The sequence below is a fragment of the Gopherus flavomarginatus genome, chromosome 4, assembly GCF_025201925.1.
Source record: "Gopherus flavomarginatus isolate rGopFla2 chromosome 4, rGopFla2.mat.asm, whole genome shotgun sequence".
Taxonomy (NCBI): Eukaryota; Metazoa; Chordata; order Testudines; family Testudinidae; genus Gopherus; species Gopherus flavomarginatus.
This window is the reverse complement of record NC_066620.1, coordinates 20609315-20629906: the sequence shown is the minus strand read 5'-3', so window position 1 is coordinate 20629906 and position 20592 is coordinate 20609315. Positions and strand designations below refer to the sequence as shown.

General features: G+C 44.9%; 1 protein-coding gene across 5 annotated transcripts in view; it reads right to left on the bottom strand.

Annotated features, from left to right (window-relative positions):
* The window catches only part of USP34 (ubiquitin specific peptidase 34), a 318010-nt gene that overhangs the window by 268529 nt on the left and 28889 nt on the right, over nt 1-20592 (bottom strand). For all 5 annotated transcript variants that reach the window (XM_050951989.1, XM_050951992.1, XM_050951990.1 and 2 more), the window contains exons 2-5: nt 15227-15314; nt 13860-14283; nt 8351-8401; nt 7264-7413 (exon numbers count right to left, since the gene is read on the bottom strand). In XM_050951989.1, coding sequence (XP_050807946.1) covers nt 7264-7413; nt 8351-8401; nt 13860-14283; nt 15227-15314 — 713 coding nt within the window. The remainder of the gene's footprint in view (nt 1-7263; nt 7414-8350; nt 8402-13859; nt 14284-15226; nt 15315-20592) is intronic.

The window sequence follows — 20592 nt, the reverse complement described above, 5'->3', positions numbered from 1 at the left end:
GGAAGGGGAGACCCGCACACAACACTGACTGGTCCAGCCACCAGTCGAGAGAATCTAAGACCCCCTGGGGGATCGTGATTAACATATCTAGTGGCTGTCTTGTCGGCCTGTAATGACCGATGAGCCACAGCTGGAGTGGCCTCATGCGGAGCCGAGCGTAATTGGTCACGAAAGTACAGGCCGCCATGTGGCCTAACAGGGTTAGACACGTCCTCACTGACGTCAAGGGGGCTGTCTGTAGCCGTTGCACGATGGCCGACAAGGCCTGGAACCGCTGCAATGGCAGCAAGGCCCTGCCCACAGTGGCGTCCAGGACGGCCCCGATGAATTCCACCCTTTGTGTGGGGGCCAGGGTGGACTTGTCTGTGTTCACCAAGAGGCCCAGAGCGGCGAACATGTCGGTGATCACACGGACATGGCTGCAGACTTGTTGGTGCGACGTGCCTCGAATCAACCAATCGTCCAGATACGGGAACACGTGGATACGACTGCGCCGAAGCTGCGCCACAACAACTGCCATGCATTTCGTAAACACTCTCGGGGCCGTGGACAAGCCAAATGGGAGGACTGCAAATTGGTAATGCAGAGACCCCACAAGGAAGCGAAGGAAACGTCTGTGGGGTGGCCAGATAGCAATGTGAAAATACGCGTCCTGCATGTCGAGGGCGGCGTACCAGTCTCCCGGATCCAGGGATGGGATAATGGTCCCCAAGGAAACCATGCGGAACTTCAACTTCACCAGGTACTTGTTGAGCTCTCGCAGGTCGAGGATGGGCCTGAGGCCTCCCTTGGCCTTGGGGATCAGAAAGTAGCGGGAATAAAACCCCTTGCCTTTCTCGTTCTCCGGCACCGCCTCTATAGCTCCTTTGCCGAGGAGCGTCTGCACCTCCTGCCGAAGGAATTGCTCGTGAGAGGGGTCCCTGAAGAGGGACGAGGAAGGGGGGCGGGGAGGAGGAAATGAAACAAACTGCAGGCGGTATCCCGACTGCACCGTGCGTAAGACCCAGCGGTCCGATGTTATTAGGGACCACGCCGGGAGGAAAAAAGAAAGGCGGTTGGAAAACGGGGGGAAAGGATCCAATGGGGAAACTGTTACTGCGCCCTCGGGCGCACCTTCAAAATGAAGGCTTGGGACCAGGCGGGGGCTTAGAGGAGCCTTGGTTTTGGCCCCCTTGGTTCCCCGAGTGCCTGCGCCTTCCGTTCCTGCCGCGGCGCCTGTTAAGGTCCTGCCGCTGGCGGAACTGGAGATACGGCCTGCGCTGTTGTTGCTGTTGCTGCGGCCGGAAGGGTCTGCGTTGCGTCACTGGAGTGTGCATCCCCAGTGACCTCATGATGACTCGGTTGTCTTTTAGACTCTTGAGTCTAGGGTCTGTCTTGTCCGAGAACAGCCCTTGGCCTTCAAAAGGAAGGTCCTGTATTGTGTGCTGGAGCTCCGGCGGAAGGCCGGAAACCTGCAGCCAGGAGAGGCGACGCATTGTTACACCCGATGCGAGGGTACGGGCAGCCGAATCCGCAGCGTCCAGAGAGGCTTGCAAGGACGTGCGTGCGACCTTCTTGCCTTCCTCTAAGATGGCCGCAAACTCCTGACGAGCATCTTGTGGCAACAGCTCCTTGAATTTGTCTGCTGCCACCCAGGAGTTAAAGGCGTATCTGCTTAACAGGGCCTGTTGGTTGGAGACCCTGAGTTGCAGCGCCCCAGCCGAGTACACCTTACGGCCGAGGAGATCCATCCGCCTGGCCTCCCTGGATTTGGGGGCTGGAGCCTCCTGACCATGACGCTCTTTATCATTGACGGATTGGACCACCAGGGAACACGGAGTCGGGTGTACGTGGAGGTACTCGTAGCCCTTAGAAGGAGCCATGTACTTCCTCTCGACGCCCTTCGCAGTGGGAGGAATGGAGGCCGGAGACTGCCAGATGGTGCTGGCGTTGGCCTGGATGGTCCGTATGAACGGCAGGGCGACCCTGGTGGGAGCGTCTGCCGAGAGGATGGTGACAATAGGGTCCTCTACCTCCGAGACCTCCTCGGCTTGTAGACTCAGGTTTTGGGCTACTCGCCGGAGGAGGTCCTGGTGCGCCCTGAGGTCCAGCGGGGGGGGCTGTTGGAGGAGGTCCCAGCCACCGCTTCATCAGGGGAAGAAGATGAGGAGACCCCCGGCAAGAGGGTGTCTAAAGGGGGGTCTCCCTCGGCCCTCGCCTCTGCCTCAGGAGCCAAAGTGGAGTCCTGGTGCTTGGATCCTTCCTCCCCATCCGGGGAGGGAGGGGGGCGAGACAACGAGGCCTCAGGTGCCCTGCGCTCCGCAGTCGCCGGCCTAGCAGGGAGCTGTTGGGGGCCCTGGGCCTGATGATATGCCCAGGGTGTCCAGAAACCCCATTGCTGTGGGGCTGGGTCCTGCTGTGGAGGCTCGCTGAACAGCGCCGCCTGCCGGTCGGTGCCCAGCGCGTACCCACTGTCCGCCAGCGAAGACACGGACGGCTGCCTAGAGGGCCATGGCGGGGCGGACCCTGGATGGTAAGGGTCCGCGCGGGCCGGCACGGGCGATCGTCTCGGTGCCGGGGATCGGTGCCGGGAGTCGTAACGGTGCCGGGAGCGGGACCGAGTTCTGCCACGGTGCCGGGATCTGGATCGGTACCGGGCGCCGCTTCGGTGCCGGGATCGGGACCTGCCACCGGTTCGGTACCGGGAGGTCGACCGGGACCGGGACCTGCCACCAGCTCGGCGCCGGGAGGTCGACCGGTGCGGCGAACGTCTGGATCGGCTCCTGGACTCGCGGTGCCGGTAACGACGGCTGGAGTCTGACCGCGATCGTCTCGGTGTCGACCGGCGCCGCGAGTGCGACCGGTACCGCTGAGGGGAGCGGTGCCGGGACTGCGAGCGGCGGCGGGATCTGGAGCGACCGTGACGTCGGGACCTGGAGCGAGAACGAGAGTCCCGGGACGGTGCCGACATCATAGGCTTGCCTCTGGACACGACCCGCACCGGAGGTACCGGGGGTGGTAGCTGAGTGGGCTCGGTCATGGCTATGAGGTCCCGTGCCGAGGCGAAGGTCTCTGGTGTAGATGGCACCACTATCTCGACCCCAGATGTCATGGGGGAGCTTGGCGGCACCGGATTCGACGGACCCGCCGGGCCCGGAGTCGACGGTGCCGGCGGCGCCGCGGCCGATGCTGAGGCCGGGCGCTCCACTCGGGTGTGCCTGGCCGGAGTAATGGACTTCGACGGCCTAGGCTCTGTCCCCGGTGCCGGAGAAGGTCGGTGCCGGGGAGTCTTCTCGGTGCCGGTGCGATCCGGTGCCGGCGCCGAGATCACGGCCTGCGAAGCCGCCGGGTCAAGTGCCGCCTCCATGAGGAGAGTCCGGAGCCTTTGATCCCTCTCCTTCTTAGTCCTTGGCTTAAAAGCCTTGCAGATGCGGCACTTGTCGGATCTATGCGATTCCCCCAGGCACTTCAGGCACGCGTCGTGGGGGTCGCTGGTGGGCATAGGCTTCTTGCAGGCCGCACACTGCTTGAAGCCCGGCGAACCAGGCATGAGCCCGGTGCCGGGTGCCGGGAAGGGCTAAGCCCCCGGCGAAAAACTATTTACAACTACTTAACACTTAACTACTACTATCTAACTTAACAGTCTAATTAACAACTACAATAGAGATAACGATAGAAAAACAAGGAGAGCTAGGGACGTGGAGGACAGCTATGCCGCGCTCCACAGTTCCAACGACCGACACGGCGGTAAGAAGGAACTGAGGAGCGGGTGGGCCGGCAGGGATATATATTGGGCGCCATGGCGGCGCCACTCCAGGGGGCGACCTGCCGGCCCACTGGAGTTGCTAGGGTAAAAAGTTTCCGACGAACGTGCACGCGCGGCGCGCACACCTAACTGGAATGGATGTGAGCAATCACTCGAAGAAGAACCTCACTCTACTCTTAACTCCTCATCCCCCAGCATCCCAGACACATCCATAAGTATGAACATGTCTGTATCGGAAGGGGTAGGCAAAGCCACATCATTTCTGATATTGACACTCCTGCAGGGAAAGAGCTGATCTAGATGTCTGTGCTCTCTTCCCCACAATATCAATTCCTGGAAACCCCCTGCAATCCCAAGAGCACTTTTCAGTAAGAGAAAAAAATGTGTAACCTGCGTTTCTGAAAGAAGAAATTGAACATCCAAGCAATGAGGCAAACAGGAGCTCTAATCTTACAGCACTTCACCCTGAGGTACTGAACAACAGTAATATCAGATGCATTTCAATGCACTGGCCTCTTTCTCTTCCAGGATGCCGGACGACATCACTTGGATCTGGCAGTAGCTCCCTACTGTAGCCATTGGTGACTCACTCTTGAAGCACTGTGCACAGCCCCACATAGTGCAGTAGTGTAGATGAAAAGATTAAAGAGGACTTCTAAATCAAATGTCCTACTCAGGACAACTTTGCACAAAGGATGAACCAGCTCTGAAAACATCGCTCAGTGTGCAATAACAGTCAAAAAAGCTAACAGAATGTTAGGAACCATTAGGAAAGGAAGTGATAACAACACAGAAAATATCGTAACATCACTATAAAAATCCATGGTATGCTGACACCTTGAATACCATGTGCAGTTCTGGTCGCCCCCATCTCAAAAAAGGCATATTAGAATTAGAAAAGATGCAGAGAAGGCCAAAGAAAATAATTAGGGGTAGGGAACAGCTTCCATATGAGGAGAGATCAAAAAGACTGGAACTGTTCAGCTTAGAAAAGAGACAACTAAGGGGGTATGAGACAGACGTCTTCAAAATCAAGAACGGTGTGGAGAAAGTGAATAGGGAAGTGTTATTTACTCCTTTACATAATACAAGAACTAGGGGTCACCCAATGAAATAGGCAGCAGCTTTAAAACAAACAAAAGGAAGTACTTCTTCACACAACGCACAGTCAGCCTGTGGAACTTGTTGCCATGGGATGTTGTGAAGGCCAAAAGTATAACTGGCTCAAAAAAAATTTACATACGTTCATGGCAGATACATCCATCAATGGCTTTTAACCAAGACGATCTGGGATGACACTCCATCTGGGATCATACTAAGTTGCCCTGTTCTGTTTATTCCCTCTAAAACATTTGGTATAGGTCATTGCCACAAGAAAGGATACTAACCTAGATGGATCATTGGTCTGACCCAGTATGGCTGTTTTATATCGTTAATTTTTAACTAATGCCCTTACGAACAGATTGGATTTTACTGCCTTGAAAACTAAAATGTTCACAAGTTAATGATGGATATATCCCTTGTGAATCCTTAGTTATATTTGGTCTGTTTTCCACACAGAGGAACGTGAATCAGACAATTTTCAAAAATTTCCAAAAGGGAGACATTTTTTATTGCCTTCACCTGAAAAAAACTAGTTGCTGGATTTCCTTGAAATTTTCAGAAAAAAATGAAATCACCATTGTGAATTAACTGTCAAATTTGGAAGGAGAATCCTTTATTTTAAATATACAAGGATGGTAGTGACCAAATTTTTTATTATGAAACACTTATTGCCAACTTGACTATGGAAGGAATATGGTCTCTCCATAATCTACTCATTTTCAGAAAAACAATTTTTTAAATCGATAATATAGTAGCTAAACAGGTTATGTAGACAAAACAATATCCTTCCCCAGGGCTCCAAATTAAAACCAAGACTCAATGTGCCTAAGAAACTTTACAATCAGAGCTGGTTAACTGCCATTCTCGAGAGCTGCTACTACTGTGAAAATGCATTTAACTAACATTACCCTACAGTTCTGAGTTTACACACCAATTATTATGTAACAGCTGAGACTACAGAGCTACTCTGCAGATTTGCTTACTGGGCTATCATTCACAGGGCCACTCATAAATCTTGCATTAATTTATCTGTGAAGCCCATAAACTGAAGTGGATGGGACAAAAAGTCACATAGCAGTTGGGTTACAGCCTTGGAGCTACTCTAAATCATGTCAGCTGAAATGACTTCCTAAGGACTACTCCAACAGCTCAAGATTGAGGGAGTTCTGCATTCCCTAACCAAGACCCTCTAGTTTTCAGCTCACCTGAGAATCCCCCCCAAACCAGAGCAGGTGTAGACTCACCAGTGCTGGCTTTCTTCCAATCAGAGCTATAAAAGATTAAATCTCAGCTGCCTACTTAGAACAGCTTTCCAGCTACCCTGTGGCACCTGAGAGTAACAGGAATATGGGAGAGGAGAACACCCAGGATCTGATCCAAAGTACCATATATATTCACTCACAAGCCGAATATTTTTTTAGTAAAAAGGTGATGCATCAAGGAGTGGGAGTTGGCTTATAAACGGGTCTACACCAAAATTTGATTATTTTAAACTCTATGGAATCATTGAATTGACTATCTAATACACTGTTGTTTTGTTTACCTGGAGTGTCTGCAGGCATGGAGCCCCTCAGCTCCCTGTGGCCTCCGTTCGCTGTTCCCAGCCAATGGGAGCTGCAGGAAATGGCACCACTTCCCGCAGCTCCCATTGGCTGGGAATGGCAAACCGTGGGCACAGCTAGGTAAGGGGCTCCATGCCTGCAGACACTCCAACAAAACATCCCGACCCACCAGCAGCTTACCCTGATGGCCAGGAGCCAAAGTTTGCCAACCTCTGAAATATAGGGTTGGCTTATGAAAGGGTCATGCAGTTTTTGCTATTTTACCTAACCATCTTGGGGGGTCAGCTTATAAACGAATGGGTTAATGAACGAGTATATTTAATATTGGAATCAAATCATAGAGTGTAATTATACAGCATTTCATTTTAGTTACACTCATTAAGTATTTACAGTTAAACTTAATGGGCAAAATTCTGTCTTCCTTTACACCCATGTTCCTGAGCAAGACATCCCCTCCCATCACATCCTCATGCCACTTCCAGTCTCCACATGACCACCTCCACAGACATGCTTTAACTCACTCTACCAGAGTCTTCTAGTTCTTGCCAGTAGTGACCAAGGGACACCTTCCTAACCTAGCTTAGCTGCAACCAGAATGTCTGGGAAGAGAAGGAAAAACAAGATACGCTATAGATGCCACTATTCCTCCAATAGATCTCAGGGTAACGACTGGAGTGAAATGTTGCCCCTGCTGGACAGGGCAATCACCAGACACCCTTCTCTCTATGAGGGGAAAATTGTGACTTATTCCTGATTGCAGGGCTCTCTTCAAATTTTCCCAGACTTAGTCTATCCCATTTTATATTTGCTGCATTTTGTTTAAAAATGTAACCAACTCCAGGCAATACTTACATTAGATACCACTGTGATAAATGCATGTGCTATAAGAAATGGCAATGTATCAGGGGTTCCATGTTCAAAACAATCCTTCATGAGGGAAAGGCCATTTTTTCCACAAAATAGACAAACATAACGAAGCAAGTGCAATGGTACTTCTACATCCTATAGAAACAGAAGAATATAAAAAGGTTTATTTAAAAGAAAAACAACAAATAATTACTATTGAAAACAAAAAACTAAAAATATATATAAGGTAAGAGTTCAGATGAGCAATATCAATGTATAATACATTTATAAAACAATAAATATGATGATTTCACATTCACTGAAAACATGTTAATTGTATTTCATAATGCTCTCCATAAATACATCAGAGGGATAAACACCAAAGAAGGGAGAGAAGTTATTTAAGTTAAGGGACAACGCTGACACAAGAACAAATGGAAATGAACTAGTCATCAATAAGTTTAGGCCTGAAATTAGATGAAGGTTTCTAACCATCAGAGGAGTGAAGTTCTGCAACAGCCTTCCAGAAGGAGCAGCGCAGGGAAAAAAATCTAACTTGTTTCAAAACTGAGCTTGATAAGTTTGTGGAGGGGATGGTATGATGAGATCGCCTACAAGAGCATATGGCCCCATCCATGACCTCTATTAGCAAATATCTCCCATGGCCGCAGATGGGACACTAGATGAGGAGGACTTTGAGTTACTACACAGAATTCTTTCCCAAATGTCTGGTTGGTGCGTCATACCCACATGCTCAAGGTTTAACTGATCACCATATTTGGAGTTGGGAAGAAATTTCCCCCCAGGTCAGATAGGCAGAGAACCCGGAGGGCTTTCACTTTCTCCGCAGCATGGGGCACTAGTCACTTACTGTTTAGAATTAGTGTAAATGGTGGATTCTTTGTAATGTGACATCTTTAAATCAAGATTAGACGATTTCAGTAAATCAAGAAGAGATTATGGAGCTATTACAGGAGTGGATAGGTGAGGTTTTGTAGCCTGTGATGTGCAGGAGGTCAGACTAGATGATCATGATAATTTTGATTGCTTCAGGCCTTAAAGTCTATGAATCAATGAAATATATATGACTTACATTCATATCACAGAACGCGCCTAATATATTGCTTTCTTGGGCAGAAATATCCTAGTTTAAAAGAAGAGAGAGATAAATGTAATTAGCTAACAATAGAAATAGAAACAAATTGTATGAAGGAAACAAAACCCAAAGACTCATGATGCACACTCCAGAAACCTAGTTTTATAAAACTCAAGCAGCTTAAGTTTAATTTTAAAATTGCCACACTGACCTTTGCATTTTCCGATTAAACTTTTTTTTTAAATTGTATTTACAAATATGTACTTATAAACTCAGGACTATGGCTGGAGCATTAGGGGAAATTTCTTACCTAATAGTTTTCCTTCTTGGAGTTCTTCTATATCAATTCAGATGTTTCCATTACCAGCAGGAAAGTAATGTACCCAAACATCTGAACTGCCATAGGTAAATGAACAGAGAATATACTGTATAATCATAAACCTAATGAATATTCAAGAGCTAAAAAGTTTAAAGTTAGTCATTCTAGTTCAGTTTATTAAACTTCTTCAAGTCCAACTGTAACGTTCTTACACAAATATCTAATTGACAGCTTGTAGAACCTGTATCTGATATCCTTACAGGGAAATTGCCAAATTACAAATCATCGTTCACTCAATTTTTAAATCTATTATTGTTGCAATTAACACTTAAGATTACTATAACTAAAGAGTCTAATAACTTATTTTAATATGTTTACATTGCGCGCTGGATAGCATTTTGTAGACAGTCTATTTTATTGTTCCCTCCATTAAATCAATTTCCCATATTGTTTGTATGAATCTTTCCAACAGCAAAAGAGAAAACATTTTTAAAAATTGTAAAATATGATTGTGAAACCAAAAATCTTACTGAAACACTATCAAACTAATTTTTACTTTAAAAAATAATTACTAGTTTTCATGTTCGGGGGGGAGGAGAGGTTTTTAAACATTTAATTTAATTGAAGTTTTTGGAGTTAATTTCAAGTGGACTAATTTCCAGAGTATCATTTAAAACTACATTACTGGGGGTATTTTAGTTGTGATGGAATCAAGCTTTAAGTTATTCACTAAGGTTACAATATAGGAATCTAAATTTACTACATATTTCCCCCTCACATTGAACTCCAAATCATCACTCAATAGTGTTCTTTAATTATTTTTAAGTATTAAAACATATTTTTCTGGCCAATAAATAAGAAAAAGAGTATTTCTGTGCTCTGCCCATGCCACTACCAGAAACAGATTATGCATGGGGAAATTACCAGTTGTTGAGGGAAGTAGAATTGTTCATCATTTAAAGTACTGTTCTTAGCACCTGGCAGCTGAAAGACAGTGGAAATCTATGCATTCAGCGCACAGAGTTTAGTGATAGTAGCTGTTTTGCATACTTCTTGTCTCAAGATTTCTCTTCCTGTGAAGTAGCCATATTGGAGTAAACAGTAATAACAATGTGGCAAGAGATCTCTGCAGCATTGGAGAGACAAAAAGTTTGACTTACTTGGCTAGAATGAACCTGAAAACCTGACAGTCCCACTTTGGCATTCTAAACAGAATACTCAGGGCACTGAGATTTCCACAAGGTCACCTTTTGAGCCAAGTAACGGAAGAGAGTTCCCTATGAGAACCAAAGGCAGCAAAAAAAATCTCAGAGGTGAAACACCTTCATTGATGTGTGATGGTGGACACAACCTTGGGAACAAAACTATAAAAAATTCATCCTACTGGAAAACAACTGATATGGGAATTGCCACCACAGCTGCTAATTGCCTCATTCTGAGCCAAAATGTTGGCGGGGCATAAAAATAAAGTAGACAGATGCCTTTCCTCACTGTATTAACCTCCACTGAGCTGCTAAAGACTGGTTTGCTAACTCCTTTAAAGTTCCATTGTCTAGTCCTGCCTGGAGGGATTTTAAAAGGTAAGGAAACAGGAGCTCGCTTTGTGTTTTTGCCTCTTCTTCTACACGGTTTACAGAAAGCGAACACTTCCAGTAAAATAAACAAAATGCCTCTTTCTAGACAGAAGCATATTCTGTACCTTCTGAAATACCTATCTCACAGATTCTCTGCACAATCTAAGTCTGAATAAAGAAATAGTGCTGACAGAAGGATGCAGGACAATTAAAATTAACAGATGTCTCAGACAGCCACACTAGACCTGCAGACCTCATGCATCTCAACCATCTCAGGGATCTCCAGATTACCCTTGTTTGGGTTCTCGTGATTTTTTTGAATTGTTTTTGCTGTCAAAGTTGTCAGTCCCATGAACAGCACATGCAAGACTGAACGTCTATATGATAAAAATGTGCCACGAGCTAAGACCTCTCTTTGGACATCAAGAACGTTAGCAGATATTACTTTTGCACTGGGGTAAACATAAGTTTCTTCCTTCAAGAATAAGTTTCTTCCTTCAAAATTTATTCTCTCAAGCAGGTTTTCTTCCAACTGACCAAGTCTAATTTTGGTATTCTTGTGTTCAAAGACACACAGAGATTCACTAGAAAGGAGATTTTTTTCCTCTGATTAGCAGGGTAAACTCTTGTATCATCATTCTGTTTTTATGTTTCAGAGGGGTAGCCGTGTTAGTCTGGATCTGTAAAAGCAGCAAAAAGAGTCCTGCGGCACCTTATAGACTAACAAACATATTGGAATATGAGCTTTCGTGGGTGAATACCTACTTCGTCAGATGCAAAAGGTTTGACTTACTTGGCTAGAATGAAACTGAAAACCTGACAGTCCTACTTTGGCGTTCTAAACGGAATACTCAGGGCACTGAGGTTTCCACAAGATCACCTTTTGAGCCAAGTAACAGAAGAGAGTACCCTATGAGAACCAAAGGCAGCAAAAAAAGCTCAGAGGTGAAAATACCTTCATCTGTTTTTATGGTCCCTGTTGATTTTAAACAGACCATGACCACAAACTTGTCTGAATTAAGGTGTACTTGTCTTGTCCAGAGGTCTTATTGCCCTCAAATCCAACAAATGTATATGCCAGTTCTTTGTCCTGGAAGGCCAGGTCCTCTGTGCTGTCAATATGCCTATGGAGGATCCCAGTATTCTGGGCTGGCATCCATCGTCAGCTGCACCCTTTCTGGTTCCTAAATGAAATTTTCCTTCAGGATGTTTTCTCTGTTCAGCTGAGATAACTCTCATTAGTCTCTTCCAGTTTTACCTCAATCTTTGCTATAATAGAGATGCATGCCGCTAGTGAAAAAAATTCAAGGGGTAGAAATGTCCCCTAACCTATGGGACTTAAGGCAGGACAGTAGAGTCCCCAGTAGGCTTATATACCAACAGATCATCTTTTTTCTTGTTTTCTTCTTCTTGTTAGATATTGCAGTTTTGTGACCCTTTCTGACAGAAGGCACTTCTGCTCATTAGAAACCTCTCTTCTCCCAGATGTGTGAGTATCTGCAAAGGTTCCATCAAGTACCTGGTTAGAGCATCAGTTTATATCTGATACAGAACATTCTGAAGGACTGACCACACTTCACATTTCCCCATAAACCCACTGAAGGACTTAGTCATTATCATTATTATATTATGGTAGAAATCAAAATGTGCTAGAAGATTTCCAAACATAGACATATCAATCCTTTCTCTGAAAAAATTACAAATCTGGTATAAGAAACTAGCTGAAAGTAGGAATCATTTTTTCTGACCTGCCTAGACAGCAAAAGAAGTTTTCTTCTCTCTCATCTCTCTCTCCAGACCATGATTTTGATATATTTGTGGCATAATAGTGTTTACTAATCTGAGTGGTCAGTGACTCAAGATGTCATATTGTTGAGAGTACTGGTGAGCCACAATGCAGACACCCAACTTATGTTAGTGGCTGGTCTTCTTACACTATGTCAGCACATCAGCCAAAAAAATACTGCCAATGTCCCTTTTGAGATTTCTAACTCTTCATGGCACAAGAACAAAAAATAAGACACACAAATATTTCCAAAAAGAAAAAAAGGTTGTTGTCTTCTCTCTAAGTGAAGCAAGTGTATTTATACATAAAAAATTGCTCCAGAGCTTTTTCTGCCATATTTCTGTGAAGGCAGGGAGAAAAATTCATGTTCAGTTTTTTTAACTCCATGACCCTATGAAGCACAAAGGCAAAATCCCTTTCATTTTAACATTAGTTTTAACCAGTATGGAAGACAAAGAGATAGACCTACCCTCATTGGTCTCTACTAGTGGGCAGCTGTATCGCAGACCTATTTATTTATGATGATAAAGTTTAAAAGGAATTATGAAAGCCATGCTGAAATGAGGTAGGAAAGTTTTACTTACTGGAATCCTAACATTCTCTGGTTCATTAATAGAGATATACTTGAGATCACATATATTTGTAAATACAGTTTGACATTTTAACTTACAGATTTATACTCCAACATGATCGAATATAGCAAAGATACTCAAATATGCCCCAAACAAAACAAAAATCACTCATCTTCCCAGTTTAATAATTTTCAACTAAACCAACATTTATTGCCAATTTTGGTGAGAGCCACTCATTCAAGGACTGAATATAACTCATGCAAACACACTAGCACGTATGCTAAATCACATATCATTTACATATATCTTTACAAGTTAAGAGCAAATAGTGTAATAATGTGAAACTGAAAGCTTATCTACTCAAAGCAGTGACACAGCTTCAAGTTTGTGGGTTTGGATAATTGTATTTTAATGCGCCAATATTTTGTAACATCCACATAAATGTGTTAACGGCTTCTCATGCGTTTTCTCAGTATACGCTTTCTTAACAACGGCAAATATACTCATATCTCAGTCATATATAAGTGTAGCATGTGCTCTATTTAGTCAGGAACAGATTTCCGCAGGTGTAACCTAAAATAAACCTTTTCATGAACAAATTTATTTTAATTTGACAACTAGAGTCCCCAATATAGCTACAAAAGCATTTCCTCCTATATCTGGGAATGGAAAGTTTGTAAAAGAAGAGTTCTGAGGGTGCATTTTTCAAAATAAATTAAGTAAAATATATATATTTAGCAGTAACAAAGTAACATCACAATGAAAAACTTATAAAGACAGTAGTCAAGTTTGCAGAGCTGCAGTTGTAACAGTTATTCAGTTGATTATAGAACAGCAAAAAAGTGTGGTCTCATGCAAGTTTTAGTTTGTAAATTTTGTTTATAACAACAGATTTAAACAAAAAGCAATTAAACTACATTATATTATTTTTGGAAGGAAGCCGTAATTATGGTCCCTTTTTGCCTTCCTGCTACTGTGACTATATGGTAACTCAAATTATTCAATTATATCCAACATTTTATTAACTGCTTTTACCTAGACTAATCAAGAATTATTTTAAGAACATATTTAAGGGAGTGGCTCATCTCCCAAAAAGCATCAATAGAAAGACCCAGTGAATTCAGTGGAAAAGCTGAAACATCCCCATCCACCCTGTTTGAAAACTACAACCACCCAAGCAGAGTCTACCCTTCAATGATAACTACACTGTGTTTCACAAAAAAACAAAATATGCACAAGTTAGGATAAGATATACCTCTATTGTGGGATGAGTATTATGCTTGTAAGCAGTATACAGAGGAAACTGAATCTGAAAGATTTTTGCCACACACAGCAACAGTTTTTCCTTCTCATCAGTGCTCCATAAGCTAAAAGCATCAGTGCTCTTTGCAGATTCTTCCTCTGTCAGGATACACGTTCTTGCGGAGTCTAACTTCTTCTCTATGCATTTTTGTCGTTCTCCATTTTCTTCTTCTTCATGAGACTCTCTTTCTACATTCAGTGGCTCATTGGCTTGATTATTCTGATCTTGCCATGTTGAATCTATATTAATAGTGCAATGTTTACAGAGCTGGTCCCGTAGAGCTTGAACTTGGGCAATCACTAAGTTAATAAGCGCACATACTACTTGGTTAAAGATCTCCAAATGCTTATACTCCTTGAAGCAGCACAGACATTGTCTGCAAACAAAAACAAAATAAAAAAGTGAAAATTCCTGAAGTGGCTCAGAATTAAAATTTCTAAAAATGAGAAGTTTGGACTCCATCAACTTAAAAAAACTAATAAATAGTAAGAAAAAAAGACTGATCTTAATTTTTTAAAAGTGACTAACTATGAGGAAGTTTCACATTTAAATATATTTTAACTAACAAAGCATATGACAGACCAACAAAGACAGGAAATTCAAAGTGACACTGAGACTCCAACGTCAAGCACCAATACTTAAGACTTCATTAATTCCTGTGGGCATCCCATTTCCAGACGCTCACAGAGAACTACACGGTCCCAACTACTGTTCGGCAGTTTTAAATTATTTATATATTTTACAATGGTAGCTATGGCCTGCATGTGTTCATCTTCTTGAGTCACAACACCAAGATATTGTGGAAAAATCCTCATAAGACACTTTTCAGAGTGGGTTCTAGCCCATGAAAGCTAATGCCCAAATAAATTTGTTAGTCTCTAAGGTGCCACAAGGACTCCTCGTTGTTTTTTCATAAAACACGGAAATTCAAAGTAATAATTCTTGATTTCCCCCCCCATTCTCTTTAGAAAAAAAATGTATGTGGCAGGATAGTTCACATTAAGCAACAGCATATGTAAGGTTTTATAATATTTTTCATTACTATCATTTAGCCTGTTTACTGCTATGTTGTTCAACAGCTTCTGGAATGCCAGCCAGTGCTTCAAAGGTGTGTTCTAAACACACACTCCTAGCAGGAGACATGGCACAAAAGTGGTTATATGTAAATGAAGGCCAGAATTTCCTTTATTCTCCCATCATTTTAGTCACACTACAATATTGTACTCGCTCTACTTATTCTATTCATTCTATTTCCCGCATATTTTTTTTACAACAATTGAGGTTCAATATGATGAGTTTAAAGACACTGATGAAAATACCTTTGCGTCCAGGAGTTGATATAAGCAAATATCTTGAGTGCATGTTCCTTTCGGAGCTGCAATCCATCACCACCTTCGATGTCAGATACTGAATAAAAATATTAAGTCGTTAATGGCATATGTAATATTTAATGTGACTTAACTGCTACATTAAACATAAAATATCAAAGCATAAATTTTGTTCTTAAAGGACCGAATTAGAAAAATCAGACTTAGAGCAGGAACTGCATTGCTAGCCAGAATACAGTAACATAATATTGCAGAGGTTTTTCCAGCACAAAACTCCTGGATCACCACAGTTACCTTCATAGATTCAGTAATCTCTCCAACACCAAGAAATCTGTTATCTACAGCCAGGCACTCAGATACCACAGAATATGCTCTGAGGAAAAAGTCCGGGGTATATATCTTACACATTCAAAAACAGCCTTTACCAAATTAGAACACTCCATCAGAGAAGTAGATCACATCATGGAGTGGGCCACTCAAACATTCCAAGAGAACCTGCCTCAATACAGAAATAAAACCCTCTCCTGCCAAACACCTCTAACTGTCACCTACCACCCCACAATGGAATCTATACGGGGTATCCTCAAACTACGACTCACACTCAGAGGGACTCCATCCTGAAATAATTCTTTCCTGAACTCCCTTTTCAGGCCTTCAAACACCACCCAATGTCTCCAAGCTCATCATCAGAAGCAGGCTCCCCTCAGACCAGGACACATCAACTCAAAGCAGCACCAGACGCTGCCAGAAAAACAGATGCAAAACCTGCAGACATATCTCCACTGTTACAATGATCCATACCCCTACCCAACACATCTTTCAAAATCCATGGGTCTTATACTTGCCTATCACATGTGGTGTGCCTCATCCAGTGCCCTACATGCGCCCATAACAACTATGTGGGTGAAACCAGATGATCACTAAACTTTCAAATGAACTCACACAGGAAAATAATAAAAGACAAAAACATACTGGCTCTGTTTACATTACCAATTGAATAATAAAACTTTTGTCGTTCACAGGTGCTTAAAGAACCATGTCCCACCCACTCACCCAAGGCAAAAGTTTTGCCACAGCAAGTGTCAGTGTAAACGGCTCGCTGTTGGCAGGAGCACTCTCCTGTCGAGAACAAGAACCATGCTCATAGGCGGTGGAAGTATTTTGTCGGCAACACTGCTGACAAACAGCGTTTACACTGACTGACTTTTAGTGACACGGACATGTCAACATGTCCGTGTCACTAAAAGCTGTGTAATGTAGACAAAGTCACTATTATCTCTAGATGAACACTTCTTGCAAGGCAATCAATCCGTATCTGACCTACCAGTCCGCATCCTCAAAGGAAACCTGCACAACATTTTCAAAAGATGACCCTTGGAGTAAAAATTTAGAACTTTGCTAGACACTAAAAATCAGGATGTACGGCTTATTACAACAATCTGTAACCCACTAACCCCGCTTTTTGTCCTATGACTACAGGGGTGTTAATGAGCCACTTCACCTCGAATAGTCCCTTAGAATCTGTGCTAACTACTTATGCTAAACTATCTGTTCAATCTTGTATTTAGCTGTGACACTCTAAGGCTTTGTCTACACTGGCAAGTTTCTGCACAGCAAAGCAGCTTTCTACACTGTAACTCCTGAGGCGTACGCACTGCCAAGCCAGTTAGTGCGCAGAAATTGCACAGCTGCAAAGCTGTAAAAAAAAAAAACACCCCGATGAGAGGCGCACGGCTTTCTGCGCTGGGGCTACAGCATCGCGGTGCCAGTTTAGACACCCTGGTCCATTACAGCACGGCAACTGGCCTTCGGGAGGTGTCCCACAATGCCTGTTCTCACCTCTCTGATTATCGGTTTGAACTCTATTGCCCGCCCTCAGGTGACTAACCATAATCCCCATCCCTTAAATTCCTTAGGAATTTTGAAAGTCCCTTTTCTGTTTGCTCGGTGATGCATGCAGTGGTCTCAGCGCATCTTTCCAGGTGACCATGCCTGCTCCACGCACCAGGCGATCCCCCATTTGGAGCAACGCCGAGCTGCTGGACTTCATCAGCGTTTGGGGAGAGGAGGCTGTTCAGTCCCAGCTACGCTCCAGCCATAGGAATTATACCACCAACGGACAGATTTCACGATGCATGACAGAAAGGGGCCATGACTGGGACACATTGCAGTGCAGGCTCAAAAGTGAAGGAGCTGCGGAACATCTACCACAAGGCGTGGGCAGCAAACTGCTGCTCCGGTGCTGCACCCACGAGCTGCTGGTTCTACAAAGATCTCGAGGCAATACTCGGTGGCGACTCCACCTCCACTGCAAAGGCCACTGTGGATACTTCGGTGGCTCACATGCCAGTCGAGAGTGGATCAAGCCTGAAGGAGGAAATCTTTGACAAAAATATGGAGGGGGAGGGGGACCCAGAGGAAGACTCAAAAGTCAGATATGCATGCAGCCAGGAGCTCTTCTCTATCCCAGAGGAGGCTAGCCAGTCAGTTGTCGGAATCTGGCGAAGTGCAAACAGGAGAGGTCATCCCTGGTAAGTGGCTCTGATTTTGGGAATCGTTGAAGCAAGTTGTTGGGGGCAGGAGGGTTGCAGAAAGCAGGCTTGTGTCTGTATGATGTGCGCACCACTACATGCTTCGTTTGAGCGGTGGAATAGGGTGTTGATTGACTCCCTCACTTTATGGGTATCTGCCTCAGAGATCTCCATGAAACTCCCATGGAGATACTGGGGAATCCTCTGCCACAGGTTATTTGGCAAAGCTGCTTTGTTTCTTGCCCCATTAAGGGTAACTTCCCACGCCACTCTGCCGTCACGGGCGGGGGAGAAGGGGGAGGATAGAAGGGACCATTGCTGCACACAAGCAAGCCACATAAGGGTCAGAGCAGAAGCTGCAGTCTTGGAGAAGACTCTCTCTTTATTCCCTGCTAACCCTCAGGAGCGAGATATCTTCCATAATGAACACAGCATGTGGAAAATGTGGGGATAGTACTGAATACAAGACACCCCCCTTACAGTGCTGGCTCTCCCCAAGAGCCACGTGCCCAGGGTACAGTACAGTCCTGGAACACTGATTTCCTCTGCCCCTGCAGTTACTCACCATTTTGGGGGTCTTGTGGCTCATGTGTGTTTGCTTGGGGTCAGCCATTTAGTGATAGGTATGTGAATAGTGGCTGTGTGTTAAATTACTGAATCAGTAGTCTGTGTGTTGCAAACAATACTACTTCTGTAAAATGTTACATTTTAGCTTCATAGATATGACCTTGGGAACCCAGCCTCCCTCTTTCTTATTGCCGACTGAACAACTGCGCAGAATTAGAAAGCGGCCACAAAGAACTAAAGAGGACTTTCTGCATGAGGTCATAATGCACTCCGCGACTGAAAAACAAGAATTGAAGGAGTGGCGGGACAGCGAGAAGAGGAACCGAAAGGAGAACGCGGTGCACCAGAACGAAGCCATGGAGCTGCTCTTAAACGTTACGGAGCACCAAGTGAACACGCTCCAGGTGCTACTAGCACTGAAAACCGAGCAGCTCCACACCTGCCCTCCCCTGCAGCCGCTGTCGCAAAACTCTTTCCCATGCGCACCCGAGACACCACCAACACATTCTTATCAACCTCCTGGCTCCAGTCTGTACCTGCTGCATTCCACTCTTCCCCCGTCACAGTTCAGCACTGCAAACTCCCAGTACGCACTGCACTCAACATCCATCTCTCCGCAGTTTAGCCCTGCTGAAGTACAGTACCTCCTGCACTGTACTCCAAAGGAGAAGGCTGGAATGGATACCTGGATACACACATATCTTTAATCGTCCTGGTACCCCACCTCCTCCTAGGACCTTCCCTTCCCCCATCCCTTTCAATGCTGATGTGTTTGTCTCCCTCCTCTGGTTGTTGTTTTTCAATAAAAGAATTATGTTGGGTTGAAAGCAATCTTTATTCCATTCACTGAAAGCAAACAGAGCCCTACAAAGCAACAGGCAATTTTCTTAAACCTTCATAGTGCAATGTCTGCACCAATCACAATCACTTCCTAGCATTACAAGCACTGCACTCCCTAGTATAGCAACAAATATCAGTGGCTTTCAGCTTCAAATTGCTGCCTTAAGGCATCCCTGATCCTTATGGCCTTGTGCTGCGCCCCTCTAATTGCCCTGGTCTCTGGCTGTTAAAATTCAGCCTCCAGGCACTGAGCCTCAGTGGTCCAGCCCTGAGTGAAGCTTTCACCCTTCCCTTCACAAATATTATAAAGCACATGGCTATAAGCATAGGAATATTGTCATTGGCCAGGTCCAGCCTCTCATATAGGCAGCGCCAGTGGGTCTTTAAATGGCCAAAAGCACACTCAACAGTCATTCTGCACTTTCTCAGCCTATTGTTGAACCACTCCTTGATGCTGGCAAGGTTATCTGTGTATGGCTGCATAAGCCACAGCATTAAGGGATAGGCAGGGTCTCCCAGGATCACAATGGGCATTTTGACTTCCCCTACAGTGATCTTCTGGTCCAGGAATAAAGTCTCTGCTTGCAGCTTCCTGAACTGACCAGTGATCTGAAAGATGAGTGCATCATGCACCTTTCCAGACCAGCCTGCGTTAATGTCTGTGAAGCACCCATGGTGATCCACAAGCGCCTGGAGAACCATTGAGAAATACCCCTTCCGATTAATGTACTCGGTGGCTAAGTGGTCTGGTGACAGAATTGGAATGTGTGTGCCACTGATCGCCCCTCCACAATTAGGGAATCCCATTTGTGCGAAGCCATCCATGTCACGCACATTGCCCAGAGTCACAGTCTTTTGGAGCAGGATGTGATTAATGGCCTTGCACACTTCCATCAACACGAGTCCAATCGTCGACTTTCCCACCCCAAACTGGTTAGCAGCCGATCGGTAGCAGTCTGGAGTAGCCAGCTTCCACACTGCAATTACCACGTGCTTCTCCAATGGCAGGGCAGCTCTGATTCTCATGTCCTTGTGCCACAGGACTGGGGCGAGCTCATCACACAGTCCCATGAATGTGGCTTTCCTCATCTGCAAGTTCTGCAGCCACTGCTCATCATCCCAGATGTGCATAACTATGTGATCCCACTACTCAGTTTTTGTTTCCCAAGCCCACAAGCGGCGTTCCACTGTGGCCAGCACTTCTGTGAATGCCACAAGCAATCTCATGTCATAGCTACTATGCATGGCAAGATCAATATTGAACTGCTCTTGCCTTTGTAGTTTAAGGAATAACGCCACTACCGTGTTAGTGAGAGCGAGCAGCATATTAGTCAAAAGTGCAGGATCCATTCCTGCAGACCAAAGAGGCAGAGCAGAGCGCACAGTACACAAACCATTGAAAGATGGCACCAAATGCGG